The 22,170-nt window shown below is 33.0% G+C and overlaps 1 protein-coding gene across 2 annotated transcripts in view; it reads right to left on the reverse strand.

The window, feature by feature from the left end:
- LOC134542873 (trypsin inhibitor-like) overlaps positions 1 to 22,170 on the reverse strand; it is a 32,052-nt gene that overhangs the window by 2,759 nt on the left and 7,123 nt on the right. Inside the window, exon 2 of one of the 2 annotated variants that reach the window (XM_063387452.1) lies at positions 528 to 647. In XM_063387452.1, coding sequence (XP_063243522.1) covers positions 528 to 609 — 82 coding nt within the window. In that variant the 5' untranslated portion in view covers positions 610 to 647. Of the gene's footprint in view, positions 1 to 527; positions 672 to 22,170 lie in introns of both variants that reach the window. The other variant, XM_063387453.1, reaches the window with a different exon arrangement.

Here is a 22,170-nt window from a genome sequence, read left to right on the forward strand (position 1 = left end):
TAAAGAGGTTACAAAAATAAAAGTATGAATGTTGAAAATAATATGCGAAATAATTTAATGTGTAAAATAAAATATGTTTTTTATAATTTAAAAAAACACTGATTTTTTAAATTTATATGTAACGATTTTTTTTGTTAAATTTATCTATGTTTAAAAATAAAAAATCACAAATAGCATAACAAGTTCAAAAATTCCATCCTCCACTGTGATGAATTATTCAGTATAAAAATGGGATTAAATATGTAAAGATTCAATTAGATCAGATTAAAAATAAACTATGATAGTGCGCAATATTAAAAACACACTTGAAAGTTATCTGTCAAAATAGTATTAATGGCGAAAATTTCGAAGCCATTTTCCTTCAAACACTACCGCTGCATCTCTATTGTCAAATATAGTTTGAGACAAATATTTGAGAGTGCGACAGAGCCTTAAGCAGCTGAGTGCCAATTGAAGACGTCCCAAGTTAATCCCGTAGACACGTGTGCCGTAGAACCCCGCCTCCAGCCAGCCGTAGATCTACTTACACGGGTTTCCGGTGCCTTCGACCTCGTAGACCACCATCGCGGCGCAGCAGAGAAGCATCAAGCACAACTTCGTCCCGAACATGACGACGGCTCTGCACAATCTCGGCGAGGGGCGAAATCCTGTTGGTTATTTTATACAATATTCTATAAAAGAAACCGATAATAATTAATGACGCTATGCGGGTGATCAATTATCACTAACTGCATTTTTAACTCATGTAGGCGTAGGCTCGTATATGGCAGTAAAGTAAATAAATGGATTGTAACTGATACACGTATGGTGGTTTAAAAAACTAGTGCCTTGTTTGCGGAAAGAAACAAACATGATATTACTGCAAGAACAAGACACCCACACGCGATATAAAGTTTTAACGAGATCTTTTACTGTATTCATATTACTAATAGTTTTTAAAATTCAAAACAAAGGAAATAATCTTATTTCAAAACAAATGTTTGTCTTGAGGTTTATTAAATGCTAGCTTAAAACCAGCGGTTTCGCTCGCGTTATTTCAGAGTTTGGTAAAATATTATCATTTGATGAAAAGTTTTTGATTAATTCCAAACAATTTTAATAATGAAATAGACATAATGAATTTTTCAGGTATATAAATATTTATTTCATAACGACACCGTTTCAGAATGAAAATTTTTTTAAGTGGATACACAAGGGATTTTTAATTTTTAGAATAGATCAGGTGAGGTTCATTTTGTTTAATAATCACCTTTTTAATTTTAACTATGTTTATGCCATCGCTTGCACAAACACTTTCAACTAATATGCTTCGAAAAATCAAATAATTACGCGTTATTGCCAATTCCTCCCATTATTCAACGATATTTGATAGAACCGAATATATATTTGAACTAAAGAGATACAGATATGTATGTATTAGTTTATTCTTAGTTTCTTTAAAATTACTTAAATAAAATTTCCAAAAATTTTACCCCTCTCCTATACGCTCACGCGAATGCCAATGTAAAATTCAGAATCAAGTAAACATGGCAATATCCATTAACCGTACAAAAACTAACCTAGCTACTTTTTTTTACAGCAAATGTGAATTACAAAATAAATATAGTAAACATATATTTATATTGATTCGAATTTATCTTTCCAATACTGATTTAAAGGATTACATAAATTTTAATATTTTTAAATAGTATTATCACCTGTTAAAAAAGGGTGGATTTTTCGGAGAACGTTAAATAATAGAATATAGTTGAAAGTATGAATATCTGTCTTTTCCAGTATCATACATTAAGGTTGATTATAGAGAAGATATTATTTTTTAATGTTAAAGCTATATACACAACATTTCACCTTTTAAAAAGTATAGCTTCAGCACATAGTAAAAAAAAAGGTTATATTATGGATGTTGGTAATCAAACTACATAACCTATAGCCTGCTCGATTAGCTTCAGAGATATGTCTTTAACAAAACAAAATAATTACAGTCTTTTTCACCCTTTACGCGGTCTAATATGGAAAAATGCAAATGTTAAAACATGATATTAAATCATAATTTTATACGTGATTATTTATCAGTTTAACATAATCTTACTTCCATTAGTTATTTAATTTATTACTATAAAAACTAACGTGCAACGGTTCACTAATTTTGAGGTAGAATATCGAAAAGTGTTAAAAGTACAGTAAGTAATTAATTATTTACGTCATTTATGCTTAGCTTTGTTTGCCATGGTAATATATATTTTTTTATAATATTACATAACTTACTACCTTTGAGGATTTTCAAAATGGCGGCAGTAACAGAAATTGCAACGATAACGTCATAATCCTAGATGACGTCAGAGGCTTATCGGAGGCTGTAGACTAGACGAAATCAGGAAAACTTAAAAATTTCAAACTGTAACTCTATAGGTCTATGGTTAAAGATCACTCTTAATTTTTAACCCTCAGATCTAGTAGATTCAAAAACCATGAAAATAATATGGTGACTCTGATGTCATAATTCAATATGGCTGCCTCCAGCAGACAAAAAATATGGCAGACGTGACGTCAGAATCCAAGATGACAGACGTGTAATTATACTAGCTGGCAATATATCCAACTTGTTATAAGTGGTGGGAGGTTATTCTGCCAGTGGCTTCCGTGGAGGAAGGATCTGTTTGCCTGTTTTATCGATTGCATTTTCCTGGTGTTAAACCAACAACTCCGTGGTACAGGTTCTTTTTTTTAAATTAAATTATGTAAACATTTTTATTAATTTTAAATTTTTTCTGTTAAAATCGGATATTATTTTCGGATTTTCAATATGGAAAACAGTTATCAAAATGACGGAATGATTTGTATTAAAATGTTATTGATTAATTATTTTAAAAATTTTACAAAAACTAAATTTTGGATTTTTAAGATGTCGGTCGGAACGAAAAGTGCAACGGCGATGCCATACAAGATGTTGTTCTTTTATTAAATATTATTAATTTATTTTTATTAATTTTAAAATTTTTCCCAAATTTTTTGACGAAAATTACTGATTTTCAAGAAGTCTCGAGCTTTTCTTTTGTAAACTGTTGAACTTATTAATGGCATTAATATAATACATTTTAAACGGTTAAACGTATTACATCAAAACCATTCTATGCATTTGCACAAAAATGATAGTTACGTAGTTATAATAAAAAAATCCAGTAAAAAAATTTAAGCACTTTGAAATAAGTTCAGTAGTCCTTAGTAAATATTTTTTTTATGTTCGTATGGATATACCAGTCACAAATACATTTTGTATTAGATCAGTAGGTAGACTTAACTTAACGGGTATTCCACATCCCATTAATTATGGGATGAGTTTTGGCAGTTGTTACGAACGCCTTCGAACATCAAAGGAGCGTCAAACACACACACCAAACACAACACAAAACACACATCACAAACAACAACTAAAACACACAACACACAACCAAACAAACAACTAAAACGTACAACACAAATAACCTAAAACACACAGAAAACACAAAACCCATAACTCAAAATACATAAAACACATATCACAATACACAAAAAAACAAAAAATATAAAACAAACACAGACAAAACAATACATAAAATACACACACCACAACATGCAAAACACACACACACCACAACACAAAACACAATCATAACAAAACAGACACCACAAAACACAACACAAAACAGACACCACAAAACAAACAGCAAAACACACAACACCTTAAACACAAAACACAATCAACACAACACAAAAAACACACATAACACAAAAACTCTAAACAAGAAACAAATTTCAATGCAAAATACATAACACGCACAACTCAAAACAAAAAAACATATAACACAAAACACACAAGCACAAACCACAAAACACACCACATCACACACCAAAATTCACTACACACACCACACCATACAACACATACTACACAACACACAACAGAAACCATATAAAAAACACATGACACAAAGCATAACACACACAAAAAAAAATTTCAAAAACCAACAAAACACACATCACATTCAAAAAACATAACACACACAACACAAAAACACATAACATAAAACATAAACAAAAACCGAACACACACAAAAAACACCAAAAGCACACCACAGGACACATCACAACTCACTACTCACAACATATACTACACAACACACAACACAAACCACACAACATAAAAAACACACATGACACACTTAACACAAAACACACATCACAAAATACAAAAAACACAAAACACACATAACACACAAAACCACAACACACAAAATGCATTAAACAAAAACACAAAACAAAAACAATATGAAACAAAACAAATATCACAAAAAACACAACAAACAATTAAACTACAACAAAAAACACACTACAACAAAAAACACCTAAAAAACAAAACACAATACAAACTACACAAAAAACACACTACACACAACACAATAAACACACACAAAACACACCATCCACAACTTAACAAACACCACATTCCATTCACCACAAAACACACACCACATAACACCACATTCCACACAACACAATCAACTCAACACACCCCACTCAACACACCCCAATCAACACACCACTACACACAACACACTCCACACAACACACACCAAATCACACTCCACACAACAAACACCACATTCCATTCACCGCAAAACATACACACAGACACACAAAACGACACACACAAAACACAAAACGCATAACAAAAACATAAACCACAAAACACCAAAAACACAAAACAAAACACACAACACACACCAAACACTTGACACAAAAAACACCAAAAACACAACACATAAAACACACAACACATAAATCACACAACACATAAATTACAAAACACATAAATCACACAACACATTAAACACAAACCTATAAATCACACAACACACAACACAAAACACATAAAATGCAAAACACACAACACGAAACACAAAACACACACCACAATACACACACCACATCTAACACTACATCACACATCACTCCTCACACCACACACCACAAAACACATAAGTCCACACACCACATAACATTCACCACACAACACACCAAAACTCACTACATACACCCCACCACACTACACAACAGACAACACAAAACACATTTCACAACACTAAAACACCAAAACATAAACCACAAAAAACACAAAACACTTAAAACACACAACACATCAAAAACCACACACCACATCACACATCAGTCCACACACCACAAAACACTCACCACACCACACACCAAATTCACTACAAACACCCCAACAAACTACACAACAGACAACACAAAATGCAAATCAACATAACACTAAAAGCACCAACACAAAACATATACAACACAAATCACATTAAACATTTTACACATAAAAACATATAAAACATAAAACGCAAGCACATAAATCACAAACACACAAAACATAAACACATAAAAAAAACACATAAAAAACAAAACACACAAAACAAAACGCATTACACAACACTAAAAACACTAAAACATAAAGCACATACAACACAAATCACAGAACAAATAAACAAAAAAACACTTAAATACACAACACATAAAAACAAAACACATAAAACACACAACACATAAAACACATAAAATGCAAAACACACCAGAAAACAAACACAAAACACACAAAAATAACACAAAACCCACAAACCAAAACACACACCACATCCAACACCACATCCAACACCACACACTCATAACATCAGTTCACACACTACACACCACATTACACCACAAAACACTCACCACACCACACACCAAATTCACCACACACCAAATTCACCACACTCCCCACCACACTACACAACGACAACGTGAAACACAACACACAATAATAAAAACAAAAACACACAAAACACATAAAACACATACAAATAAACACATACAACATAAAAAACATACAACACAAACCAAATACAACACAAAACACATAAATCACAAACACATAAAAACATATAATACATTAAACACAAACACATAACACACAAAAAACATTAAATACAATTAAAACAAAAGACAATAAACACAATACACAACACTAGAAACACCAACACATAATACATAAAACACAGTATAACGTAAAAAACAGAACAATTAAACAAAAAACACACATAAAACACAACACAAATAACACACAAAACATACAAACACAATTCACAAAACACATAACACAAAACAAACACAAAACGCCAAACACACGCCACAATACACAAAACAAACACACACCACATCCAACACCACAGCAAAGACCACACATCACATTATACATCAGTCCCCACACCACATCACAACACCAAACACTCACCACACCCCACACCAAATTTACTACATAAACCCCACACACTACACATCAGACAAAACAATACTCATATCAACATAACACTAAAACACCAACACACAACACATAAAAACACAACACATAAAACAAACAACACTTAAATAAAATAACACAAATCCAAAATGCAAAACACTTCAGAAAAAAACACACCACAAAAACACAACACTAAACACACCACACAACACAAAACACATACAACAACACACATAAATAACAAAACACATAAAACACATATAATACAAACACATATAATACAAACACATATAATACAAACACATATAAAACAAACATATAAAACAAACACATATAAAACAAACACATATAAAACAAACACATTAAACATAAAACACATTAAACATAAAACCCATAAAACATAAAAAAACATAAAACACATACTACATACATCAGATAATACACACAACACATAATACACACAACACATAATACACACAATACATAATACTCACAATACATAAAAACACAAATCGAAACACACAACACATAAAACACACAACACATAAAACACAAAATGCAAAACACATCACAAAAACACACACCACAAACCACACATAACAGAACAGAAAACACACACAAAACAACAAAAAACACACACAACACAAAACTCAAAACCACAACAGAAAACTCATTATACATAAAACAAATCACGAAACACAAAAAACACCAAACACATAAAACACACAACACAAAACATATAAAATGCAAAAACAATATACACGAAAACAAAATACACACCACAAAATACACACCTCACACCTCACAACACACATCACAACACATTTCATTCACCACAACACACACAATATGCACATCACAACAACACCTAAAACACACAACACAAATAACACACAACACAAATAACACACAACACATATAACACACAACACATATAACACACAACACACAAAACACTAAAATGTAAAACACACACCACTAAACACATAACACCAAACACACGTCACATCACACACCACATCCAACAGCACAGCAAACACCACACACCATACCAAGCATCAGTCCACAAAACACATCCCAACACAAAACACTCACCACACCACACCACACCACACACCAAATTCACTACATATACCCCACCACACTACACAACAGAAAACACAAAACACATTACACAACACTAAAACCACCAACACACAAAACACATACAACATAAAACACATACAACACAAAACAATTACAACACAAAACAATTACAACACAAAACAATTACAACACAATACACATACAACACAAAACATATACAACACAAATCACATAAAAAAATTTAACACATAAAACATATAAACATAAAACACAAACACATAAAACTAAACACATAACAAACCAAACACACAAAACACAAAACGCATTACACAACACTAAAACATAAAGCACATACAACACAAATCACAGAACAGTTAAACAAAAAACACTTAAACACACAACACATAAAACACATAACACATAAAAAACATAAAACACACAGCATATAAAAAACACACAGCACATAAAAAAACACACAGCACATAAAACACATAAAATGCAAAACACACACCAGAAAACAAACACAAAACACACACATGTAATGCAAAACACACAAACCAAAACACACACACCACATCAAACACCACAGCAAACACCACACACCATACCAAGCATCAGTCCACACACCACAGACCACATCATACCACAAAACACTCAGAGCACCACACACCAAATTCACTAAATACTCCCCACCACACTACGCAAAAGACAACACAAAATGCATTACACAACATTAAATACACCAACACACAAAACACATACAACATAAAACACATACAACATAAAACACATACAACATAAAACACATACAACATAAAACACATACAACACATAACCACATAACACATACAACACATAACACATAAAACACAAATCACATACAACACAAATCACATACAACTCAAAACATGTACAACTCAAAACATGTACAACACAAAACATGTACAACACAAAGCACATACAACACAAAGCACATACAACACAAAACATATACAACAAATTAAAACATACAAAACAAAACACATACAACACAAAAAACAAATCACAAAAAAACATAAATCACAAAACACATAAATCACAAACACATAAAACACAAACACATAAAACACAAAAACATTAAACACAAACATAAAAAACACATTACACAAAATTAAAAACACAAACACATAAAAAAAACGCATCACACAACAATAAAAACACCAACACATATTACATAAAACACACAAAACACAGAACAATTAAACAAAAACACATAAAACACACAACACATAATACACCAAACACATAAATAACACAACATATATCAACACAATATATTAAACACACAACACATAAAACACACAACACTTAAAACATACAAAACTTAAAACACACAACACTTAAAACACACAACACATATACCACATAAAAACACAGCACAAAAACACACAACACACAAAACACACAACACACAAAACACACAACACACAACACACACACACATAAAACACACAACACACATAACACACAGCACACATAACACACAACACATTACAACACTAAAAACACCAACACACAAACAACATAAAACACATAGAAAAACATATACAACATAAAACACAAAATATAGAACACAAACACATAACAACACTAACCAATAAAACACAAAACATCATTACACTAAACTAAAACACGAACACATAAAACACATACAACACTAAACACATACAACACTAAAAACATACAAAACAAAACACATACAATACAAAACACATAAAACACACAACACAAAACTCACAACACATGAAACACATAAAATGCAAAACACACATCAGAAAACAAACACAAAACACACAAAAATAACACAAAACCCACAAACCAAAACACACACCATATCAAACACCACAGCAAACACCACACACTTAACACATCAGTCCACACACTACACACAACATCACACCTTAAACACTCAACACACCACACACCAAATTCACTACATACACCACACGACACAACAGACAACACAAAACACTTTACACAAAAATAAAAACACAAACACACAAAACACATAAAACACACACAATATAAAAATACAACACAAAACACATACAACACAAAGTATATAAATCACAAACACATACAACACAAAACACAAACACATAAAACAAATTACACATAAAACACAAACACATAAAACAAACACAAACACATAAAAACACAAAAATAACAAAACAGCATAAACATAAAACGCATTACACAACACTAAAAACACGAACACATAATACATAAAACACAGTAAAACATAGAACAATTAAACAAAAAACACACAAAACACACACACGTAACACAAAACACACAAACCAAAACTCCACCACATTACACACCACATCCAACACCACAGCAAAAACCACACACCATACCAAGCATCAGTCCACACACCACAGACCACATCATACCACAAAACACTCAGAGCACCACACACCAACTTCACTAAATACTCCCCACCACACTACGCAAAAGACAACACAAAATGCATTACACAACATTAAATACACCAACACACAAAACACATACAACATAAAACACATACAACACAAATCACATACAACACAAATCACATACAACACAAAACATGTACAACACAAAGCACATACAACACAAAGCACATACAACACAAAACATATACAACACATAAAACATACAAAACAAAACACATACAACACAAAAAACAAATCACAAAAAACCATAAATCACAAAACACATAAATCACAAACACATAAATCACAAACACATAAAACACAAACACATAAAACACAAAATCAATAAACACAAACATAAAAAACACATTACACAAAATTAAAAATACAAACACATAAAACACAAAAAACGCATCACACAACAATAAAAACACCAACACATATAACATAAAACACTAAACACAGAACAATTAAACAAAAACACATAAAACACACAACACATAATACACCAAACACATAAATAACACAACATAAATAACACAACATAAATCAACACAACACATTAAACACACAACACATAAAACACACAATAATTAAAAAACACAAAACTTAAAACACACAAAACACACAACACACAAAACACACAACACACAACACACAAAACACACAAAACACAAAACACACAACACACAACACACATAACACACAACACATTACAACACTAAAAACACCAACACACAAACAACATAAAACACATAAAATTCAAAACACACACTAGAAAACAAACACAAAACATACAAAAATAACACAAAACCCACAAACCAAAACACACACCACATCAAACACCACATTCAACACCACAGCAAACACCACACACTCAACACATCAGTTCACACACTACACACCACATTACACCACAAAACACTCACCACACCACACACCAAATTCACCACACTCCCCACCACACTACACAACGACAACGTGAAACACAACACACAATAATAAAAACAAAAACACATAAAACACATACAAATAAACACATACAACATAAAAAACATACAACACAAACCAAATACAACACAAAACACATAAATCACAAACACATAAAACATATAATACATTAAACACAAACACATAACACACAAAAAACATTAAAGACAATAAAAACAAAAGACAATAAACACAATACACAACACTATAAACACCAACACATAATACATAAAACACAGTATAACATAAAAAACAGAACAATTAAACAAAAAACACACAAAACACACATAAAACACAACACAAATAACACACAAAACATACAAACACAATTCACAAAACACATAACACAAAACAAACAACACAAAACGCCAAACACACGCCACAATACACAAAACAAACACACACCACATCCAACACCACAGCAAAGACCACACATCACATTATACATCAGTCCTTACACCACATCATAAAACCGAACACTCACCACACCCCACACCAAATTCACTACATACACCCCACACACTACACATCAGACAAAACAATACTCATATCAACATAACACTAAAAAACCAACACACAACACATAAAAAAACAACACATAAAACATGCAACTCATAAAACACACAACACATAAAACAAACAACACTTAAAACACATAACACAAATCTAAAATACAAAACGCTTCAGAAAAAAACACCACAAAAACACAACACTAAACACACCACACAACACAAAACACATACAACAACACACATAAATAACAAAACACATAAAACACATATAATACAAACACATATAATACAAAAACACATAAAACATATTAAATATAAAACACATTAAACATAAAACACATTAAACATAAAACACATACTACATACAGCACATAATACACACACCACATAATACACACAACACATAATACACACAATACATAATACACACAATACATAAAAACACAAATAGAAACACAACCCATAAAACACACAACACAAAACACACAACACATAAAACACACAATACATAAAACACAAAATGCAAAACACATCACAAAATACACACCACAAACCACACACAACAGAACAAAAAACACACACAAAACAACAAAAAACACACACAACACAAAACTCAAAACCACAACAGAAAACTCATTATACATAAAACAAATCACGAAACACAAAAAACACCAAACACATAAAACACACAACACAAAACATATAAAATGCAAAAACAATATACACGAAAACAAAATACACACCACAAAATACACACCTCACAACACAATATCACACCACACTCCGCACACTACAAATTCACACCACACAACACACATCATACCACATTCCATTCACCACAACACACACAAAACGCACATTACAACAACACCTAAAACACACAACACAAATAACACACAACACCTAAAACACACAACACACAAAACACTAAAATGTAAAACATACACCACTAAACACACAACACGAAACACATAACACCAAACACACGCCACATCACACACCACATCCAACAGCACAGCAAACACCACACACCATACCAAGCATCAGTCCACAAACCACATCCCAACACAAAACACTCACCACACCACACCACACACCAAATTCACTACATATAACCCACCACACTACACAACAGAAAACACAAAACACATTACACAACACTAAAACCACCAACACACAAAACACATACAACATAAAACACATACAACACAAAACAATTACAACACAAAACAATTACAACACAAAACAATTACAACACAAAACAATTACTACACAAAACACATACAACACAAAACACATAAAAAATTTTAACACATAAAACATATAAACATTAAACACAAACACATAAATCACAAACACATAAAACTAAACACATAAAAAACCAAACACACAAAACACAAAACGCATTACACAACACTAAACATAAAGCACATTCAACACAAATCACAGAACAGTTAAACAAAAAAACACTTAAACAAACAACACATAAAACACATAACACATAAAAAACATAAAACACACAGCACATAAAAACACACAGCACATTAAAAAACACATAAAATGCAACACACACACCAGCAAACAAACACAAAACACACACATGTAACGCAAAACACACAAACCAAAACACACACACCACATCAAACACCACAGCAAACACCACACACTTAACACATCAGTCCACACACTACACACAACATCACACCTTAAACACTCAACACACCACACACCAAATTCACTACACACAACACACGACACAACAGACAACACAAAACACATTACACAAAAATAAAAACACAAACACACAAAACACATAAAACTCACACAACATAAAAATACAACACAAAACAAATAAAACACAAACACATAAAACAAATAACACATAAAACACAAACACATAAAACAAACACAAACACATAAAAACATAAAAAAACATAACAGCATAAACATAAAACGCATTACACAACACTAAAACACCAACACATAATACATAAAACACAGTAAAACATAGAACAATTAAACAAAAACACACAAAACACACACACGTAACACGAAACACACAAACCAAAACTCCACCACATTACACACCACATCCAACACCACAGCAAAAACCACACACCATACCAAGCATCAGTCCACACACCACAGACCACATCATACCACAAAACACTCAGAGCACCACACACCAAATTCACTAAATACTCCCCACCACACTACGCAAAAGACAACACAAAATGCATTACACAACATTAAATACACCAACACACAAAACACATACAACATAAAACACATACAACATAAAACACATACAACATAAAACACATACAACATAAAACACATACAACATAAAACACATACAACACAAAACATGTACAACACAAAACATGTACAACACAAAGCACATACAACACAAAACATATACAACACATAAAACATACAAAACAAAACACATACAACACAAAAAACAAATCACAAAAAAACCTAAATCACAAAACACATAAATCACAAACACATAAAACACAAACACATAAAACACAAAATCATTAAACACAAACATAAAAAAACATTACACAAAATTAAAAACACAAACACATAAAACACATAAAACGCATCACACAACAATAAAAACACCAACACATATTACATAAAACACACAACACATAATACACCAAACACATAAATAACACAACATAAATCATGACAATACATTAAACACACAACACATAAAACACACAACACTTAAAACACACATAACTTAAAATACACAACACTTAAAACACACAACACATATACCACATAAAAACACAACACAAAAACACACAACACATAAAAAACAACACACAAAACACACAACACACAAAGCACACAACACACAAAACACACAACACACAAAACACACAACACATAAAACACACAACACATAAAACACACAACACACAAAATGCAAAACACATCACAAAACACACAACACGAAACAAAAAAAAATCAAACACCACAGCAAAAACCACACACCACATCATACATCAGTCCACACACCACACACATAACACCACAAAACACTCACCCGCACACACCTAATTCACTAAATACACCCCACCACACTACGCAAAAGACAACACAAAATGCATTACAACACTAAAAACACCAACACACAAACTACATAAAACACATACAACATAAAACACATAAAACACATACCACATAAAACACAAAAACATAGAACACAAACACATACAATTCAAAACACATAGAACACAAACACATACAATTCAAAACACATAAAACAAAAACACATAAAACACAAAACACACAGCATATAAATAACAAAACACATTAAATCACAAAAACATAAAACAAAAACACAAAAAACACAACACATTACCCAACACTTAAAACATCAACCTACAAAACACATAAAACACACAACGCATATTTCACAACACATAAGAACACCACATAAACACATAAAATACAAAACACACAACACTAAACACCAAACACACACCACAAAACACAAAACAAACACACATACATCACACACATCATCCAACACCACATCACACCACGAAACACTCACCACACCAAACACCAAATTCACTACATACACAACTACACATCAGACAACACAAAACCCAAATCAACATAACACTTAAAACATCAATATACAACACATATAACACACAATGCATAAAACATGCAACACATAAAAAACACAACATAAAACACACAACATAAAATGCACAACACCTAACCCATAAAACACAACATATAAAACGCAAAACACATACAACACAAAACACCTAAAACACAAACACATAAATCACAAACACATAGTCACAAAACACATAATCACAAAACACATACAACACAAAACACATTCAACACAAAACACATACAACACAAAACACATACAAAACAAAACACATACAAAACAAAACACATACAACACAAAACACAAATAACAAAACACATAAATAACAAAACACCTATATAACAAAACAAATAAATCACAAACAATTAATCACAATAAACACAACACACATTAAACACACAACACATAAAACATACAACACATAAAAACACAACTTATAAAACACACAAAACATAAAACACACAAAACATAAAACACACAAAAAATAAAACACACAAAACATAAAACACACAAAACATAAAACACAAAACATAAAACACACAAAACATAAAACACAAAACATAAAACACAGAACACTTAATCACATAACACATAAAACATACAAAACATAAAACAAACAACACATAAAAAACATAAATTGCAAAAAACACAACACTTAAAACATACAACACAAAACAAACACACAAAACACACAAATCAAAACACCTACCAAATCACACTCCACATCCAACACCACAGCAAACACCACACACTTAACACATCATTCTACACACTACACACCACATTACACCACAAAACACTCATCACACCACACACCAAATTCACTACATACACCCCACCACACTACACAACAGACAACACAAAACACATTACACAAAACTAAAAACACCAACACACAAAACTCATAGAAATAAACACATACCAATAAACACGTAAAAATAAACACATAATAACATAAAAAATATACAACACATAACACAAACAACACAAAATAAATACATAAATCACAAAACACATAAAACATATAACACATTAAACAAACAACATAAAACACAAACACATAAAACATTAACACATAAAACACTAACACATAAAACACTAACAAATAAAACACAAAACTACATTACACAACACTAAAAACCCCAAACACATACAATAACAACATAAAACACATACAACACAAAACACTTACCACACAAAACACTTACCACACAAAACACTTACCACACAAAACACTTACCACACAAAACACTTACCACACAAAACACTTACCACACAAAACACTTACCACACAAAACACTTACCACACAAAACACTTACCACACAAAACACTTACAACACAAAACACAAATCACATAAAACATATAACACATAAAACATATAACACATAAACACTAACACCTAAAACACTAACACATAAAACACAAAACATCATTACACAAAACTAAAACATGAACACATAAAACATAAAACACATACAACACTAAATGCATACAATACAAAACACATACAATACAAAACACATACAATACAAAACACATACAATACAAAACACATAATACACAACACATAAAACCACAACACAAAAACACACAACACAAAAAACACAAAACACATACAACATAAATCACATACAACACAAAACACATACAAATAAAAACACATACAAATAAAAACACATAAAACACAAACACATAAAACAAAAACACACAAAACACAAAAAGCAACACAAAACTAAAAACACCAAAACATTAAACACAAAACACAAAACAATTAAACAAAACACATAAAATACACAACACATAAAACAAACAATACAAAACACATAAAATGCAACACACACACCACAGAAAACACCACACACCACATCATACATCAGCCCACACACCATGCACTTCCTCACCACAAAACACTCACCACACCACACACCAAATTCACTACATACACCCCACCACACTACACAACAGACCACACAAAACACATTACACAAAAATTAAAACACACACAACACATCCAAAAAACATGTACTCATCAAACAGATACAAAACAAAACACATATATAACAAAACACATATAAAACAAATACAGAAATCTCAAAAACATATTACACAAACACATAAACATTAACACATAAAACAGTAACGCATAAAACACAAACACATAAAACTCAAAACACATAAAACTAAAAACAAAAACACATAAAACACAATACACACAGCAAAAACAAAAACTCATAAACACAAAACACATTTAATCACAAATACATAAAACACAAACACAAAAAAACAAAAACACATTACACAAAACACATTACACAACACTACAAACACCAACCCACAAAACACATACAACTCAAAAACACATACAACACAAAAACATAAAACACACAACACAAAAAACACAACACAAAAAACACAACACAAAAACAAACACAAAAAACAAACACAAAAAACACACAAAACATAAAACACATCACACAAAACTCATAAAATGCTAAACACAACACAAAACACACAACACGAAACACCAAACACACACCACACAATACTCAACACAAATACACACCAAATCTATTACCGCAGAAAACACCACACACCACATCACACATAAGTCCACACACCACACACCACATCACAAAACAAAACATTCACCACACCACATACCAAAACCTACTTCATAAACCCACCACACTAAACAGACAACACAAAACGCATTACACAACATTAAAAACACTAAAACACAAAACACATAAAAAATAAAACACATTCAACTTAAAACACATACAACATAGAACACATAAAACACCAAACACATAAAACACACAACACATAAAACACACAACACATAAAATACAACACATAAAACACACACCACATAAAACACACACCACATAAAACACACAACAGATAAAACACATAGCACATAAAACACACGACACTTAAATCACACAGCACAAATAAACAACACAAAAACACAAAACACATTAAACACACAACACATTAAACACACAACACACAAAATACTAAAATGTAAAACACACCACACAAAACACACAACACGAAACGCAAAACACACAACACGGAACACAAAACACACCCACAAAACAAATCACACACCACATCACACACCACATCCACAGCACAGCAAACACCACACACAACACATAAAAAACACAACACAAAAACACACAACACAAAAAACAAACAACACATAAATCACACAACAGATAAATCACACAACAGATAAATCACACAACAGATAAATCACACAACAGATAAAACACACAACACATAAATCACACAGCACAAATATACATAACACAAAAACACACAACAAATTAAACACACAACAAACAAAACACTAAAATTTAAAACACACCACACAAAACACACAACACGAAACGCAAAACACACAACACGAAACACAAAAAACACCCACAAAACAAATCACACACCACATCACACACCACATCCAGCAGCACAGCAAACACCACACACCACATCAAACATCAGTCCACACACCACACACCAAATCACACCACAAAACACTCACCACACCACACACCAAATTCACTACTTACACCCCAGCACACTACACAACAGACAACACAAAACACCAACACACAAAACACCAACACACAAAACACCAACACACAAAACACCAACACACAAAACACCAACACACAAAACACCAACACACAAAACACCAACACACAAAACACCAACACACAAAACACCAACACACAAAACACCAACACACAAAACACCAACACACAAAACACCAACACACAAAACACCAACACAAAACACCAACACACCAACACACAAAACACCAACACACCAACACACAAAACACCAACACACAAAACATCAACACACAAAACACCAACACACCAACACACCAACACACAAAACACCAACACACAAAACACCAACACACAAAACACCAACACACAAAACACCAACACACAAAACACCAACACACAAAACACTAAAATGTAAAACACACCACACAAAACACACAACACGAAACACAAAAAACACCCACAAAACAAATCACACACCACATCACACACCACATCCAACAGCACAGCAAACACCACACACCACATCAAACATCAGTCCACACACCACACACCAAATCACACCACAAAACACTCACCACACCACACACCAAATTCACTACTTACACCCCAGCACACTACACAACAGACAACACAAAACACCAACACACAAAACACCAACACACAAAACACCAACACACAAAACACCAACACACAAAACACCAACACACAAAACACATACAACATAAAAGACACAAACACAAAAGACACAAACACATAAGACACAAACACATAAGACACAAACACATAAGACACAAACACATAAGACACAAACACATAAGACACAAACACATAAGACACTAACACATAAGACACTAACACATAAGACACTAACTCATACAACACAAAACACACCATACAAAACACACAACACAAAACACAAAACACAAAACACAACACACAAAACACAACACACAACACACAACACACAAAACACAACACACAACACACAACACACACCACACACCACACACCACACACCACACACCACTCATCACACATCACACATCACACATCACACACCACACAACACACAACAAAGAACACACACCACTCACCACACAACACAAAACGCACAACATAAAACGCACAAACCACACACCACAGACCACACACCACAGACCACAGACCACAGACCACACACCACACACCACAAACCACACCACAAACCACACACAAGACACCACATACCATACCACATACCATACCACACACAAGACAGCACATACATTACCACGCCATACACAACACACACCACATTCCTTACCACACCACACACCACACACATCACACACCACATCTAACAAAAATACCATACATCACACAACATAAAAACATACAAAACACGACATACTTTACACACCATACCATACTTCAAACACCCACACCACATCTAACAACACACACCTCAACAAACATCACATCACACCACACAACACACACCACAGCACAATATCACACCACATTCCGCACACTACAATATCACACCACACTCCGCACACAAAATCACACTACATTCCATTCACTACAAAACTCACACACAACACACAAAACTCAATAACACAAAAAAAACACAAAACACAACACAACACAAAACACAACACAACACAACACAAAACACAACACAACACAAAACATAAAACACACAATACAAAACACACAACACAAAACACAAAAACACAACACAAAACATAAAACACACAACTCAAAACATATAAAATGCAAAACACACAACACGTAACACAAAAAAAAACACCAAACACAATATCACACCACACTCCACACACCACAATATCACACCACACTCCGCACACATCACACCACTTTCCATTCACCACAAAACTCACCACAACACACAAAACACACACCACAACTACACCTAAAACACACAAGACACACAAAACACAAAACGCATAACATAAAAACATAAACCACCAAACACAAAAGACACCAAATTCACAACACAAAACATAAAACGCAAAACACACACGAGACACCACATACCTTACCACACAACACATTAAACACCAACACCACATCTAATACCACAACAAACATCACACACCAAACAATACACACTACAACAAACACCACACACCACATCACACCAAACAACACAATATTACACCACACTCCACACACCACAATATCACATCACACTCCGCACACATCACACCACATTCCTTTCACCACAAAACTCACACACAACACACAAAACACTCACCACAACAACACCTAGAACACACAACACACAAAACACAAAACGCATAACACAAAAACATAAGATAAAACACCAAACATACAACATAAAACACAAAAACACCACAAACACATCAAAACTCACTGCACCTTATCCTCACCACACTACACACAAAACACACACAAAACAACACACACAAAATAACACAAACTAAACAACACATGAAAAACAAAAACAACACAAAACACACAACACTGACAACAACAAAAACAAAATAATAAACACAAACACAACACACACAACGCAACTGCACGGGCGGAACATGACCACCAAAGGAACTGCGCGGTTGAGAAATACCAACATCGAAATTTAAGTTTCGAATTTGAGGGAAACATAAAACAATTCTTAAAAGTAATAACATAAATAAAAAATAATAATATTTACGAACATCCTTAGGTAAGAATTTATGGAATTGTGTATTAACGTAGTGGCGTTTTGATTAGAACGGCAAAATATTATATACTTTGGGATAATTTATGCTGAAATTAAATTATTTTTTTATCAATTAAATAAGCATGTGCTCGTGTGCAATTATTTTTTTTCTGCAATAGAAACTGACGTTAAAATTTTCAGCACTAATAAATTTGCTGCTATGCATGATTGTAATATTTGTAGGTAACAAAAGATAAATCATTTTTATGGTAGTAATGTTTTTGGTTGTTACGCAGTGAAAAAATAAATAAATTTACATTAAACGTAATGCGGTTAGTGTTCCTAACAACATAGTTCCTTGCTTCGTGCGCATGTTCCCGCGACTCGGCTGTCCACACGCCACTTCCGGTGCCTTACTTCAACAGGATGTCACGAGGGAAGGTTTGCGAGTGATAAGGTGTGAGAGCAAATTGTTTTGTCTCATTTTTTTTTTGTTGACGTGGATGCTGCATTTTAAAGTACAAAACCAGATACGCTCAGAATTTCTGCACGTGTGCTATTTTTAAAGTGGAACGTTTGTTCCAATAGGCTGGTGATGGCCGTGGTCGAACTACTTCCCCTCTTGAGGCTTATTCTTTCACACGGGCAACCGAGAGGTGGCATTAGGGGCGCCACGTGGTGACGGCTCATTCATGCGACTGCGTGGTGAGACAAGAGACCAAGTAGCCCGTGAGCAAGGTTGCCTTAATGCCCTGAACCCCCCCCCCCCCCTCCACCCCTCCCCCACCCGGCTTGAAGGGAAATCATTGTCGTCATGTTACTCCCCACGCGGAGTGACAGTAGTGTTTTTACCAACAGCCGTCGTGTTTTAACAAAGCATTGATGCAATTGCCAAGGA

The sequence above is a fragment of the Bacillus rossius genome (genome assembly GCF_032445375.1).
Source record: "Bacillus rossius redtenbacheri isolate Brsri chromosome 9 unlocalized genomic scaffold, Brsri_v3 Brsri_v3_scf9_2, whole genome shotgun sequence".
Classification (NCBI taxonomy): Eukaryota; Metazoa; Arthropoda; class Insecta; order Phasmatodea; family Bacillidae; genus Bacillus; species Bacillus rossius.